This window comes from Suricata suricatta, chromosome 11 (assembly GCF_006229205.1).
Source record: "Suricata suricatta isolate VVHF042 chromosome 11, meerkat_22Aug2017_6uvM2_HiC, whole genome shotgun sequence".
Taxonomy (NCBI): Eukaryota; Metazoa; Chordata; class Mammalia; order Carnivora; family Herpestidae; genus Suricata; species Suricata suricatta.
In genome coordinates, this window is record NC_043710.1 from 9625811 (window position 1) to 9641422 (window position 15612).

At 59.6% G+C, this 15612-nt stretch overlaps 1 protein-coding gene across 5 annotated transcripts in view; it reads left to right on the forward strand.

Annotated features, from left to right (window-relative positions):
- The window catches only part of VPS37C (VPS37C subunit of ESCRT-I), a 27068-nt gene extending 14146 nt beyond the window's left edge, over positions 1-12922 (forward strand). For 3 of the 5 annotated variants that reach the window (XM_029956994.1, XM_029956993.1, XM_029956992.1), the window contains 4 exons: positions 5786-5883; positions 8960-9131; positions 9829-9911; positions 10641-12922. In XM_029956994.1, coding sequence (XP_029812854.1) covers positions 5791-5883; positions 8960-9131; positions 9829-9911; positions 10641-11363 — 1071 coding nt within the window. In that variant the 5' untranslated portion in view covers positions 5786-5790 and the 3' untranslated portion in view covers positions 11364-12922. Of the gene's footprint in view, positions 1-4353; positions 4479-5785; positions 5931-8959; positions 9132-9828; positions 9912-10640 lie in introns of those variants that run through there. The other 2 variants (XM_029956991.1, XM_029956995.1) reach the window with 2 other exon arrangements.
- The last annotated feature ends 2690 nt before the right edge of the window (positions 12923-15612 follow it).

A 15612-nucleotide genomic window follows, 5' to 3' on the forward strand; every position in this document is an offset into this window, starting at 1 on the left:
CCCCCCCCCCCCCCCCCCCCGTGGTATGTCCCCTCGTCCCTGCATTCACCATGGTGAGTTCTCAAGGTTTTCTGCTTTTTAAAACTGAATCGAGGAGCGCCTCAGTGGCTTAGTTAAGCGTCCGACTCTTGGATTCAGCTCAGGTCATGATCTCACAGTTTCGGTTTCATGAATTCTAGCCCCACATTGGGCTCTCTGCTAGCAGCGCTGAACCTGCTCAGGATTCTCTCCCTCTCTCTGCCCTTCCCCTGCTCATGGCTCTCCCGGGATGGGTGGGGGCAGGGGAGCAGGGCTGCCTGTGGTGTCACAGCCCCAGAGCCAGGAGGAGGCTTGGGCCTCCAACAGCGTAGAGGACTGTGGGTAATACCCTTCCTGTTTGTTTCTGGCCTTCCTTTCATCTCTGAAATAGGGATAATTGAGCCTATTATAATTATATTTTGCTTCTGTTACTGGAGTGATTATATAAGCTGTTGGGAGAGTTGGTTAAGGGGTGTGATCTCAGAAGAATTGGAGCCATGCGACTGGCAGGGATTGCTTACCTATTTCACAAGTAAGGAAAGCTGAGTCCCTCCGAGGGATGCATGGCACATTTGGGGGTGGTTCCTGAACACACCTCATTCTGGAGGAAGTGGGGGGCGTGCGGCTCTCGGCACGCTCCAGCAGTGCCTATGAGGTGGCGTGAGGGTGCCGTGCACAGAGGAGGTGGGGAGCAGCAGGCCAGGGTCAGGCTCCCAGGTCAGGTGTCCCCTCCTTCGTCAGCCCAGGCAAGCCACGTGCCTCTCGGCCTCAGTGTCACCATCTGTGGAATGGGCAGGGTAGAAGCGAGCGGGATGTCGAGTTAGAGACCCGAGAAGGTGGAGTGGCCCCCCGCCCACCAAGGCCGCTTCTGCCAGGCACTTGCTGTGCGCCAGGCCGGATGCCAGCATATGCGGGCCACCCCCGAGAGCTCATTCTCACGGGCTCAACGTGCCGTACGGTGGGGGTGTTTCATAGCTGTAATTCCTTGAGGGATTTCAAGCGTGCGGCGCCTGCTCTCACGTCTGCACAGGAGAGAGGTCCTGTGTGCAGCCACAGGGCTAAGAGGTTTCTTTTTCTGAATGTGGGGGCGGCCATCACTCGCAGCCGGGAGCGGCCGAGATAGGCATCGCCGACAGGACCAGAACCCTCTGCCGGCCCTGTGATCGTCCGAGTTCAGGAAGGTGCACATGAAGGTGCCTCCCGGGAGGGGAGTGGGGGTGACCTTAGCACCTAGGAGCACCCGGCTGGGGATGGACGTCCCCCGCCAGGGACGGTGCTGCGAGGGCTGTGCGCTGCGATCACGGCCCACGCTGGGAGAGTTCCCGTCTGCCGGACCGAGATTATTCGGGTCACGGGGCAGACATCCCAGGGATTTGTGTCGCACGTACTTCAAGGCCCTCCAGCAGCCAGGTGTGCAACCTCAGAATGCAGAGGAGGATTGTCACGCGGAGGGGCCGCACCCCTCTGCGCACCCCTGCTGATTTTGGTTCTCGATCGGCCACCATTCTTAACACGGCAGAGCCCCTTTTCTTGCTAAGTATTCACAGTAACCTGCTGCCAAACTCTGATGACCAGCGACGTCCGTGGTGCTGTGGCTGTCCCAGTCCCTTGTGAAAGCAGCAGAGGCCTCGCAAAGGTTGCGGCCACATCAGGCCCCTCTCTGTGTGACCTGGGGAGGGGACCGGGCCCCTCTGCTTTCACAGACCTCCGTCGAATGCCCACGTTCACTGCTGGTTCGAGGGTGGACAGTCGATCTGCGGAGGTGTCCATGACCCTTCAGAAGGTTATAGAATACTGGAATGTTCAAATCAAAATGTTTCCCTTTTTCGGGGGAGGACGTGGTCAGTGAAGGCCAGCCCATTGAGGAAGCCAGTCTCCTCCTGGGTGTCCGGTGGGTTCTGCATCAGTGCCTCGCAGCCAGCATCCGGTGCTTCTGGGCCTCCAGCCCGGCCCAGACCCTCCCCCTTGACTTACCTGCCTCGGCCCGTGTGGCCTGCGGGTGTCCTGGCCTGTGGGAGCCTAACAGTGCAGCGGGCACGCTCTGTGTGGTCCCCCTGTGGAGCTGGCCGGGCCTGGGCTCTCCTCGGAGAGCAGGTGCCTCCTGGTCCTCCCCGTTGGTCTTGAGACCGTGGCGGCTGCCTCTGACGCTGCCTCATGTGGCCCACAGCCATGGCTGCAATCTGCAGCTTCAGTCTCCGAGTGGATGACCTCCCATCACCTGGCTGGCCCCACCATGCCTACACGAGCCAAGCCGGGGGCACCCGAGGAAAGTGTGTTTCGGGTCCTGGCAGAGGTCCCTCCATAGAAACAACACGTCCCCAGACTGGTGAGGGCACTGCCACTGCTCAGCTGTGGGACCTTGGGTGAGTTACTCCATCTCCCTGAGCCTCCTGCGTGAGGTCGGATGACAGCCGCACTCGCGGAGGTGAAGGTCCTTGTAACGGCAGGTATTTCTGGAGTGCACACCGTGTGCACGGACAAACCAAGGCACAAAGAGCTTAAGTGACCCAGCTTATAAGTGGCAGGGAGGGATTCACACCATCTGATTCACACCCAGATGGTGTGACTGCAGAGTCCATTCTCCTAACCGCTGGGCCGGCGGCTCTCAAAGTGTGTTCCGGGGCCCCTGGGGTCTTTGAGACCCTTTCAGGCCACCTGTGAGGTCAGAATGATTCCAACGATCTAAGAGATTTTCCTTTGTACTGTGTTTCTCTCATGAGTATACAGTGGGGGTTTCATGACTGTTCTCGTGACTAATGAAATACAGGGGCTTCCGTATTCTTTTGTTTTAATATTTATTTTTGGGAGAGTGCAAGTGGGGGAAGGGTAGAGAGTGGGAGACAGAGGATCTAAAGCAGGCTCTTTGCTGACAGACTTGATAGCAGTGAGCCCGACGTGGGGCTCGAACTAATGAACCATGAGATCATGACCTGAGCTGAAGTCGGACGCTCAACCGACTGAGCGACCCAGGTGCCCTGTGTATTCTTGTATTTGAAAAATGTCTCCCCCGGCAACCATGAGGTGGTTTTCCATCTGGACAACCTTCTCATCTTAAACAGGTTATATACGTGTGTGTGTGTGTGTAAATATAAATATATGTAAATCATAAATATATGTATATAAATCATACGTTATATGAGCAGAATGTTTATAGAAATGACTTTCACCCAGGAGAGTCCCCTTGCGATCCGTTCAGGTGGTGCACATCAATTTGCTCTTTTTTACTGGAGAGTCAAGCTCACTAACACAGCTGTACCACAGGTCATATGACCATTTACTTCCTGGGTTGTTTCCCACTTGGGTTGTTTCCAAGTCCAGCCTATTCAAATTAAGGCTGCTAGGAACATTAAAAAATAAACGAGAAACTTTCTCACTTTTAAGATCTAATACGATCAGTTCGAATACCTGAAATCCATGTAAGGGAAACTTCTTCGGGTTCCTCAGTAAAGTTAGGGGGGAAACGTGTCCCGAGACCAAAACCTGTATGCAACCTGTCGCTTGAGGCCACACTGCCTTGTGTGCGACATGGAAGCGTGACAGCCGCCATGGAAAGTGGTCGGGGGAGGGGTTACTCTGCTGGGGGAGGCTCTCCTGGTGGAAGCACGGAGCCCCCCATGTGTGGGAATGCAGGGTGCACCTGCCAGGCCCCCGCACACGCCACTGCTGACCGCGCCGGCGGTGTGCGGTCCCCCAGCTGTCCCGCCGGAGCTCGCCTCAGCACCCCCGCTCTCTGCACTCAGCCCTGCCGGCTGGAGTGGGCACGCTCCCTGTTCTGTGTTGGGTCCGGCCGGGTGCTGCAGCAGCTGCTGCTGCTGCTGTGGGGGCAAAGGCCCAGCAAGTTCCCAGCTGGACCGGCCGTGCTGGAGGCCTTATGAATAAGTAGTCTCTGTGGCGGCGGTGCCTTTGGCCAGCACTTGCGCTGAGCTAGGTCTTGCGCTGAGCCAGCACTGTGTCTCCCTTCTTGCTCTGAACCTCATGGTCGACCCCCGCCCCCCCCCCCCCCTTCTTGCTCTGAACCTCATGGTCGACCCCCCGCCGCGTGGTGGCAGCAGGCCTCTGATTCCCCTTCCTAGGGCCTGTTCCGCTGCTCCGGCTTTGAGGCCAAGGCTTTGTGGAGCAGCAGGGTGAGACGTGGACAGAAGTGGGGTCTGACTTTTGCGTCTGCCATTTCCTGATCTTTCTGGTCCTCACCCATAAAGGGCCGATTGCCTGCCCTTCCCCCGCCCCCCGGCAGGATCAGGAGAGACCGCACTTGCAGAAGACACGCGCTCCGGTGCCCAGGAACCTGTGGCCTCTGCTGTCACACAACTAGCCAGGAGCTGTCATCTTTCTTAGAACCTGGCCCTGGATCAGCTGGATCAGCAGCCCCGGGAGAGATTCTGGATTCCTGGGCCCGCCTGGCCTCATGACACAGAACTCCGCCTTTGGGACAGGGGCACCTGTGTTTTCAGAGGGTTCAGGTGTGTGCCAGCACCTGGCCTTCCTTGCCTCAGAGGTTGGGGACCACCCTGAACAGGTGCTAGCTGTTTGGCTAGCTGTTTCTCAGTAGGGGGACCCTGTAATTTGTTGTTGAAACTAGGGCACTTTTGAGCGTGGGAAGGGAGTGCCGTTAACAGCCGTGCTGACTCCCGAGGAGTAAGCCAGAACTGTGCCGGAGAATGGGAGGGTGTCCCTGTTGATCGGTTTGTTTCTCCTTTCATCTTTGTGATGACCTTGGAGATGCCAGTCCCTTCCATTGCAGATGGGGAAACTAAAACCTGGGCAGGGTTGCTTCTGGCCACTCGGGTATAACCTTGGTCCTTGATTGCAAAGCGCCTCCTTGGATTAACTGTCAGCGCAGGCTCGCGCTAGCTGAGCATGGGACCCGGGAGGGTGGGGGACCCTAGGTCTCCCTGTTGTTTGACTCTGGGATCTTTTGAAAACTGACATCACTTTTGTAATGAGAAAAGTGAACATCCAGGCTATAAAATATGCTTCTAGAAAAGATAGCAGGGTGTCCTGTCAGCAGAAGAAGAGTGCGCTGGGGGTGTCTGTGCCGCCTTCTCTGGGTCCCCAGGGCTCCCTCTCGGGGCTTGGCTGTGACCCCTCTGTCACACAGACAATCGATGTCCCTCTTGGCGCAGTGACAGAGGGGGCGGGTCGCTGAAACCAGCTCTCCCGTCCAAGCAGAAGTTCTTTGTGGGCTGGCCAGTGTCCTTGGCCTTCTGATTGCCGTAGGGGCCAATTTGATTGTTTTTGTGGTCGTTCTTCTCCACGGAGGCGCTGCGTGTGACAGTCTGGCTCTGTGGCACTCGGAGGGGACTGCAGTTGCAGAGGATACATGAGGGAAGTCCAAGGGTGTCGATGCACTAGATAGGACAAGCAGCGATGCCCTTGAGCCTGTGATGCTGAGGCCGCTGAGCCCCCTATGGGAAGGTTTGGGTGTATTTCTGGTTGAGACAGAAATAGACACTTAGTGGAGGGCATGCTGGCATCAGGGCTCACAGGCAGCCTCGGCCCGTGTAGTCTCTGTCCCTGGCTGCCTGGCCTCTCCTGTCCTCTCCTGTCCTGTCCTGTGTGCCCCTCGGGCAGCCTCATCTCGCACCGTAAGGAACCACGGTTTGGCCTCTGGTTGTCCTGTGCTTTCATGTACCTGTTGCTCATGGTTTGATGGAAGGAGTAGCCTCCTGGTTGCCCCAGGGACAGGGGATGGCAGGGTGGCCGGAATGTGCTGGAAGCATCGTTGGGAAACCGTGGTTTGTCTCTCCCTTCCATTCTGTGTTCACAGGGAAGATGGAGACACTGAAAGACAAGAGCTTGGAGGAGCTGGAGGAGATGCAGAACGACCTGGAGGCCATTGACCGGCTGGCCCTGGAGTCCCCTGAGGTAGAGCAAGGCTGTCCTGGGGCCCAAGGAAGAAGGAAGGCCAGCAGGTGGGACCGAGGCCCTGCTTCAGGACACTGGCCTGGTGGGAGCCTGGGCCACGTTCCTCTCCCTCTTCTGTGGCCCTCACCTGGTTTGGATCAAGCCAGAGGAGCCCCCGAGATCGGGATCTGGTTCCGGGGCCCTCGGGGGGTTCTAGGGGGCAGTGCTAGGGCGTCCAGGGCCCCCATGTGAGCTCAGGGGGGACCGCCTGCCCCAGGAATCCCCATGGTGTTGTTCCAGCCTGAATCTGGAGGCGGCTTCTGAAGGTACTGCTGCCGTTTTGGAGCCGCCTTTCCCCATGCGCCTTGCATGGTCCTGTGTCTCTGGAGGAACCACTCGGGGCCTGGGGTGTGGGCTCGTCCCATTTGATCCCATTTGATCCTGTTTTCTGTGACACCTGGTGCCTAACCGTCTCCGCTCCTCACAGTCCCCATGAGACTCAAATAACCCTTCCAGATGTGTCCTCAACCCTACAAGGTCAGGTGACTGGATGTGGCCGGCAGCTGGGTATACAGCAGCCCTGCCCCGAGCGGCTGCTCTGGACCCCCCCACTCCCCCGCCGCCCTCAGTGCCCCCAGTGCCCCCAGTGCCCCCAGTGCTGGGCGGAGGCACAAACACCAGCAGTGCCAAGCCCATTTGATGAGCGCTTGGAATATATTTTTATTTTCACTGATGAACAGGTATGGCGTGTCTTTCCTGGGGATTCACGGTACGGTCTCCACAGAAGGGAAGCCACCCCGCCTGGCTTCTCCCTGCTTTCTGTAAGGGGTGCGCAGCGAGGCCGTGTCCCCTTGCCCTTTCTTGCCCGTGCGCTCGCTGCCCGCCCCATGACCTGCCCCTCTACCTAGATGAGCAATCTTTGCAGGGTGAGGGGCGGTTAGGGATCGAAGAGGGGGCAGGGATGCGGGAGGTGGGGGCCCTCCGTGGCACATCCTGCTGCCTTGAGTTTGGTTGGCGAGGACAGAAAGCAAAGCCGGTCTGCGTTGGTTAAGTTCAAGCCTGCCTCTCTGGTCGGTTAGGCCGTGACTCTGCTGCGGTCTAGCTCAGGTGGCATAGTGCTGGGCATAGAGTAGGGCTTTTAAAAAAATTTTAGAGACAGTGTGTGCGAGCAAGGGCGGGGCAGAGAGAGAGAGAAAGAGAGAGAATCCTAAGCAGGCTCCATGTCCAAGAAGGATCCTGATGCGGGGCTCCATCCCACCACCCTGGGATCATGAGCTGGGCCACAATCAAGTCAAATGCTCAACCGACGGAGCCACCCCGGCGCCCCCGGCACCAAGTCTTCTTGACTCTGCCATGAGCGCAGGCTAATAGGAGCCCCAAGGCCAGCTCTGGAGCACGTGGACCGTGGAGTCTTCACGGAAGTATAACGAATTGGATTCCAAGCTGAGCAGGCCGATAGGCTCGAAGGCCAAGTGCAGGATTGCAGAGCACGTCGGCTCAAACAACCTCTGGGGCTGACGGCAGCTTGAATTTTGTGGCGTGCGGCCAGCCTGGCCCATCGATTTGTGTTCTCAGAGGGGAAAACCATTCCTGGGATCCCGGGGAAGCGAAGTAGGTCAGGCTCCTCAGGCTTGCCAAAGCCCTGGGACGCGGTTGCCACCACGGTCTATAAAACACGACGTTACACGTCGTCGCCGCCGTGTGGCTGTGCAGAGAGACAGGAGCTGGTTCAGCATGGGGTGTGGACCCCACAGGCCCAGAGGACCTGTATAAGGGGCAGCTGAGGAGAGGGCTTCAGGCCTCCTGCTCTGGAGCTTTCTGGGGGGATCCACAGAGTGTTCGTGGCAGCATATACAGACAACCCAGGTGTGGGGACAGCTGGGGAGGCCAGAGAGACCCCAGCCAGGCCCCGTGATCCCTGGGCCCCCGCGACTGCACTGGGGAGGGGAGGCAGGTATGACGTCCCTCTTCCTGGTCTGGAGCATGAAAAGCAGGCTCCAGGCCTGTCCCTGTGCCCGGATCTCAAGGCCCTGGGGCTGGGGATCAGCAGGACAGCAGGCTTCCTGGAAGCCCCCTCCTCCCGGGTCCCCATGGCCTGGGGGTGGGACGAGCCAGTGCATCACGCGCTGAGCAGGGGGCCCTGCGTGGACGCGGCCCTTGCGGAGCAGCGCCCTGAGCCCTCTACTGGGTGCCGAGCGTTCTCTTCTGGTGCCGCATGGTGCTAGAGGTGTACTGTCACTGCTTCGGCGTGGGGGGCCTGACCCTCCGCCCTCCTCGGTAAAGGGGACTCCCTGGCACATGGAGGGAGCTTCAGGTCAGAGTAGGTCCAGGAAGGGTCCCTGTGGCCACCGCCTTGGCTGCTACAGTGGGCTGAGGGCCAGAGCCCTGCTTGGCTTGGAGAAGTGCTTTCAGGGGGCGATGTCCGGGGGCAAAGGCTGGCCTGGGGCTTCAGGCGGCCGGCCGCAGGTCACTCGTGTTGGTGGGAGCCTTCTGCTGGCTGTGAGACTCCCCTCTGGGTCTTGGGGGACCCCTCTGTCAGCTCATCTGTAGGGCAGGCCTGTGGCCTCGGAGGCAAGGACACGTCTCTCCTGAGTTAGTATCATGGTCCGGCCCTGCCTTTCTCACTCCTCAGAGCACCTGTTTCGGGGCCTTGTGTGCGTCTGGCCTATGGTCTGGCTCGGGCCACCTTCGTGCAGCTCACAGCGGGCCTCTTGCCTCCAAAGCTTGGGGAGAAGTGGTTCAGGAGTTCGGTCCCTTCCCTCCTAGAAAGCCTCGGACTTGTTCCCGTGAATTGGGCCACCTGCTTCCTGGAGGCTTGTGTGGCCCCTGGTGGGCTTGGCTCCTGCTCCCTCGTGGCTGGGGGCAAGATGCCACCCATCAGCGCGTTTTCCACATGGATCTGCCATGTTGGGGGTTGGGTGAGGTGCCGGGATCACAGTGCTTTGCTCAGGGTCTGGACCCAGGTCCATCGGACTCCAGTCAGAGCTGTTACCCACCTTTCCCACGGTGGGCAATGAGTCCCAGAGGCCCCTGGTCCAGCCTGCCGCCGTGGTGAGTGGCGGTGGTGGTTCTCACGGTCCACGTCCTGTTCCCTTAGGTCCAGGACCTGCAGCTGGAACGAGAGATGGCGCTGGCCACCAACCGCAGCCTGGCCGAGCGGAACCTGGAGTTCCAAGGTCCCCTGGAGATCAGCCGCTCAAACCTCTCGGACAAGTACCAGGAGCTCCGGAAGCTCGTGGAGCGGTGCCAGGAGCAGAAGGCGAAGCTGGGTAGGGGCAGCTGGGAGGGGAGAGCTGCTGGACTAGGTCCCGGACAGGAAAGGGCTAGCATGAGGGTGACCATGCCCCCAGCCCCGTGCTACGTGCTTTATGTACGTTTTTTCACAACAGCCTGGAAGTGTAGGTACCGTTGTTCCCTTTTCGTAGATGAGAAGAAGGCTCGGAGCGAGTCGGGGACATGTCCAGGGTTACATGGCCAGGTTTGGGACGGATCCGGACAGCCTGCATCCCGTGCTGGTGCTCGCAAGTTCGCCAGCCCAGCTCCTGTGTTTGCAGGGCTGCTCCAGGCTCTTCGTGGGCCCGGGATCTGCCGTCTGCGAGGTGGGAGGGGCTGTCCTGGTCTGAGATGCTCGGAGAGTGTAGTAACTCTCCTCTGGGAGGCCCAGCAGGCTTGGGGCTCACCGTTGGGCTCTGACACCCGCGTCCTTGCCTTCCTGCTGGCATCGGGTGGCTTTGGGGAGGCCGGCTAGCCAAGGTCTGAGCCGGGCTTGGTGGCTAGAGCTCCCCTCTGCTCAGGAAGGTGACCTCAGGGAACTGGGCCATGTGGGGCACCACAGCAGACCCTGGGGCAGTGGGTGGACATCAGAGCACACAGGCATCACTCTGAAGGTCTTTGCCAAAACCTTTGTCTCCAGCCCCGAATCAAGAGGCACTTGGAGAATGTCGATCTTTCTGCCCTCCCTTCCAGAGAAATTTTCTTCAGCACTGAAGCCAGAGACCTTGTTAGACCTTCTGCAGATCGAAGGCATGAAGATCGAAGAAGAGTCTGAGGTAAGAGGGCCAGTGTCATCCCCTCTTCGGCAGTAGCGTCAGCCCCTGGAGCAGGAGCCCTCGGCACGAGCACTGGGTGTCTGCGGAGTTGGGACGGGGACCCTAGAAGGTGGCAGAGATGAATGATGCCATTAGTCCCAGTGGGTGGGGATGACAGGAGCCTGGGGCCGGAGTGGGCAGCTGCCGGCCAGGCCACAGGGCAGTGGGCAGACTTGGGTAGCAGGTGGTGTGGCGGGAAACCCCGAGGACTGAAGCCAGGCCCCCAGCCCCTCCCTGGTGGCCCAGCCTCTCCATTCTGCTTCCCTCTGGCCATCTCTTACAGCTGTGGGCAGACCGGCTCCCTCCAGTTCTGGGTGCTCTGGGTGCAAGGTCCTCCCAGCCCGGGGCCCGCCCACATTGGCAACTGGGTAGCTGGTGTCCATCCATTTATTCATCACATACATGCAGCAGCCACTGCGAGCCTGGCACAGCGCTAGGGATGGGGAAAGCAGTGGCCACAGCAGTCGCTGCCCTCTAGAAGCTGACATGCTGGTGAGGGAGACCCAAGACGCCAGTGAGCACAGGTGGCCTGTGTCAGCGCTGATAAGGGCCATACGGAGACATTCCCAAACGGAGGTCAAGAGAAGATAGGGGGTGCCCGCTGGGATATGAGGGGGGGCGCGGCTGGGGAACACTGGTGGCCTCGATCCCAGGCAGGCCCCAGTCGTGACCAGACCTTATGTCTTCTAGGCCATGGCAGAGAAGTTCCTGGAGGGCGAGGTGCCCTTGGAAACGTTCCTGGAGGACTTTTCTTCCATGAGGATGCTATCCCACCTGCGCAGGGTGCGCGTTGAGAAGCTGCAAGATGTGATGAGGAAGCCTGGGGTTTCCCAGGAGCCAGCCGGGGACGCCCCTCCTCCTCGCCCTCCGCCCCCGCCCCCGCCGCGCCCCGCCCCCTCGGCCACACCCCCTGTGGCAGAAGAGCAGCCACCATCCGCAGTGCCTCCCTATCCTTTGCCCTATAGCCCATCCCCCGGCATGCCTGCGGGCCCCACGGCCCAGGGCGCGCTCCAGCCAGCCCCCTTCCCCATCGTGTCCCAGCCCTCCTTTTCCTACGGTGGGCCTTTGGGCCCCCCTTACCCGTCAGCCCAGCCGGGACCCAGGGCTGCCACAGGCTACTCCTGGTCCCCGCAAAGGAGCACCCCGCCCCGGCCAGGCTACCCCGTGGGCCCCACTGGTGCCTCTGGCCCCGGGTACCCCTTGGCGGGGAGCCGGGCCCCCAGTCCTGGCTATCCTCAACAGGCCCCCTACGTCTCGCCTGGAGGAAAACCTCCTTACCCAACACAGCCCCAGCTCTCGATCTTCCCTGGCCAGCCCCAGCCCTCAGGTGCACCCCAGCCGCCCTACCCCCCTGGGCCGGCCCCCCCTTATGGGTTTCCCCCACCTCAGGGGCCCTCCTGGCCCGGGTATTAGACCCAGTCCCGGCCCTCGGCCCTTCCCTACTTCCACCGGCACCGCAACCTTGGGCCGCCCACCACTGAGATTCGAGGTTAAATTGGAAGTGGACTTGGGCTCTCCTCATGGACTTGTGTCAGCACATGGGAGCCTTGGGGGGGACCCGGTCAGGAGCGTGCAGGCCTGGAAAGGCACCGGGCAGCGTGATTGGCTTGGCCACACCAGCCCAGCCGGTCACAGCACTCAGTGGCCTCCTGGGGGAAGGGAGCGCCTCCTTTCAGTGACTGGCTTCAGCGTTTCCGGTGCTCGCCAGGCAGGGAGCTTGGTGCTGCCACCCCTGCAGGTGTCTGTGTGAGTGAGCAGGTGCGTGTGCTTACGGAGGACGTGCACTTGTGCTCACCTTCACGGACGTTGGAACCAAATGCAATTATCTTAGTGATGTCTTAGGGGGTCTCTGGCCCCCGCTCCCTCCCTCCCTCCCTCGCTCCTGGGATCTGGCACTTTCACCCTTGTGCCCACAGCGAGGGGTGCAACTCTACGTCTGTTTGGTCCATTCAGCGATGGCCTGGAGCTAGAGTTGGATCAGGGGGAGGGAACAGTGAGGAAAACACTGATTTTAAATCACATAAAGCCATAATTGAACTCTGATAGGCTGATGTCAGATAAGCTTGTCCTGTGTGCTGGTATGAACGATGCAGAGTCAGAGCAGCGAGAAAGCCGGGGACTGAAGGTGCGCCCCAGAATCTGAGGCAGCCTTGGCGGAGGGGAAGGGGGAGATTGGGGGTGCCATGGACTCCTTTGGGAATGGAGCGGCCACCCTCTCTTCTCTGGGGCCCTCCACTTCCGGTTGACTGGCGAGCCCACCCCATCCCTCCACTCCTTTAGTGCCTTGAAGCCCCTCCCTAGCAACCCCCTCCCTCCGTCTGCTGCCTCTGGCTCCCTGGTCACTCCCCAGCCCAGCATCCCCCCCAAAACACATGTCAGAGGACGCCCTGACCACAACTTCCCCAGTGGTGCTTTCTCGGCCACCGTCACTATGTCAGAGTATGTTCCTTTGCTCCCCTCTCATCTTCAGAATGTAAAGGGCAGGGATTGTGACTCGGGGTCACCTGCAGCCTCCAGCCCCCTGGGGATGTCAGGCGTGTTCAGTGATAACAGAGACAGTAGACCACAGGGGTGTGGTGACCGGAGCTGTTACCTTGCTTGTTGCAGATGTGATACGGGTCTCAACGGCAGACCCCGGAGCTGCTATCAGCTAGGAGGTCATATGTGCCTTGAAATGTCCACTACTTGAGTACCCAGCATCTGGTGGGCCTGGGGTGCTGGGGGCCAACGAGGAAACTCGACCTTCCGGTGCCTGCCCCCCTCCCCCGCCCACGCACCACTGGTGGGTGTTCGCGATGGGAGGCGCCCCGGGCGCCGCTGGGTCCTTGCCAGTTGTGCTTGCTTCTCGTAAGTTATTCACCAAGGGAAATCACTAATGGACTCTATGGTTCGAGTGCTTCTGAACTGGATGACCGATCGCCGGTGTGTCTGTGTCAGTAATTGCCATAATAAACTTGGATGGGTTACAAGTAGTGCCGTGGCTCCTCCAGTGGGGTTGGGAAGTGAAGATGCGGCTGCCAGGGGCGGTGCGGACCCTTCAGGATCCTGCTGGTCTGAAAGGCCTCTTGGATTGCTGTCCACAAAGCTTCCTCTATCTGGCTGTCCTCTCTTGAGCCGGTGTTCCCCCTCGCCCCCCTCCCCCCAAGCCTTGCTCCTTTGCTCTGGAGCTAGGCTCTGCCGACCTTCCCTTTTCTCTCCTACTCTCTGGTTTTCCATCCTTCAGGTGTTTTCATGTCAGGGCCTACATTTTTGCCTCTTCCTGGGCCAGAGGTTGGGCCATGCAAGGCCACAATCCGCCACCAGGGGGCGTGCGGGGCTCAGCCTAGAGAGCGTGGTGTCGCATTGCTACCACCTGCTGCGGCATTGGGGGAGGCGGGGGACAAGACAAGACAGGCCTGCTGTCAGCCCGTCCAAGATCCCTGGGTGGGGCCAGGTCTTCCCATCCAGGTCCTAAACGGATGGAGGGGCGGCGGGCCCCGAAACTGGCCCTGTGCCCTGTGGTCTTTGGCCACTGCCTAACCTGCTCCCTCTCAGCGAGCTCGCTGGTTTTATTGCTGGGGGTTGGGAAGGCACATGCTGCTTTCAGCAGGAAAGGCCAGGCTTCCAGTGGGCCCTCAAGTCAGCCCTTCTGCTTATTTTTCCCTGCAAAGTGACAAGGACAAGCTGCCTACCGGTGACACGCGGGGATGCTGCGGGTCCCCAGCACTGGATATTCAACGGGGCCAAGTGACGTGCACTGTCTTGTTGGGTCCTTTCAGCAGCCCTTTGATCTCCAGCCGTTGAGCAGGGGAGGAAACTGCAGGATGGGTGGGCTGGGGACCAGGTCGCCAACCTGGGGGCGTGGGGGCAGGGCCCACACCCCGCAGTCCAACCCGCTGCAGGTGCTCCTTTGTGGTATCGGAACCAGTCGGGCTTCTAGAGTCAGGCTCCTGGAAAAAGCCCAGGGAATCTAAGCCACGTTGAGAATCCCTGGGCCTCAGTTCAATTTTTACTGCCTTTCCCCCCCTCCCGAACCCGGCCCCACCTTGCAGGAGTCCGGGACACAGGACACCAGGGAGGGCTAGAAAACTACTTGGCTTTGGAGGAAGATGCTGAAAATCTCAGTCTGGCAACAGAATCTAGTCCTTGGCTTGGCCCCAGGGTGGCAGAGCGCACAGAGGGGCTGAAGAGGGGAGGAAGCGCCGTTTTCTGAGGACAGGCTTGACGGACAGATGCTTCAGCGGGTCATCTGAGCACGAGGCCCCTCTGCTCTTTGCTCTCGCCTCTCCCCAGGCCCTCTGCACCTTAGATCTCGCAGAGCTCACCACGCCTCTCCCCACCCTGCATCCGCCATGTGAAATGACCAGTGCCTTCCCCGAGACCACAGCGGGCCACCCCTTGCCAAAGAGCCAGCTGCCAACGACACACCCTAAGTGTCAAATTTAGAGCCTCAAAGTGATTCCTAGCTTTGGTGAGCGGGACACTTTGCTGAGTTAGCCAGGGCGAGGCTGCTTGAAATGTCCTCTTGGCCTTCACGTTAGTCCCATTCAATACTCCCAGATCCTGGAGGCCTGACAACCTTGAAGCTAGGCTTCGTACCGGTTATTCAGTGAGCTTTCCTCCAGGGCCCTCAGTTTCCTTGACTGCACCCGCCCCCGCCCCCCCCCAGGGTCAGGCAGGTAACGCAGTTCAGGGCAATGCCCTGGGGTGGGGGTGGGGGACACAGTGACAGTACCCTCCCTGGCTGAGGGGCGGCCCCTGCCCTGCTCTGGCACGTTGCTGCAAGGCAGGAGGGTGGACCCAAGGTGGCCCAGGTTGCAGTGACGTTGGGAGTAGGGGGCGGTCCAGGAGCGGTTCACTGGAGGGGCCCGTGGGCTGTGTCCTCCTGCCAAGGCCTAAAAGCCAAGGCCAAGAGGTTCCTCTTCAACTGTCAACCGAACAAGTCTTTTTTGGAATGCACCACCCAAGCCTGCCATCACTCAGAAAGCAGTTTTCTAAAAAGACTTTTATATTTTATATTTCAACGCAGCTCCTTTGCTTGGGGGGTACGGTGGGGGGTTGAGTGGGTTTTAAGCCGGCCATGGTCGTGTAGAGACCCTGCAAGGCGGCCAGGCTAGGGAGGAAAGCGGTTTCATCTCAAAAGGTGCTGGCAGGCGACATTTGGTGCCTCACAGCCTCTGCCCTGGAGGGGCCGGGGCTGGGCCACCCCACGGTGGGCCACTTTGGCTTGCGGGCTGTTTTGAGCTGAAGGCGATCAAGACGCTGAGGCTCCGAGAGGAGCTTTTGGCACTCCTTGTACTCCACGGAGGAATCTAAATTGGAGGCCCTTCCAGAATAAGTGTTATTGCCAGAAATAAATGCTATCTGAGCGGCCCATCTGTAGTGGGGGGGGCGGGCAAACAGCTAATCACTGAACATCTGCTCTTCCTATTGCCCCAGAGGTGTACTCCTTCCCTTTGAAACCCAGGAGCCCCACCCTGTCCTCCTGAGTGCAGAATGACGCAGAGACCTCCGGGGGCCCGTCTTTGAGACTTCATTGTCTGTGTGGGTTCCCCGTATGTATGCCTGTTAAATTGGACTCTCCCCCATTGATCTGTCTTATGCCAATCTGGTTCTTAGTCTAGCTCAAAGGACCTCCGAGGAGATAGGAATTCTTGTTCCCCAACAGGCCGCCCCGCATAAA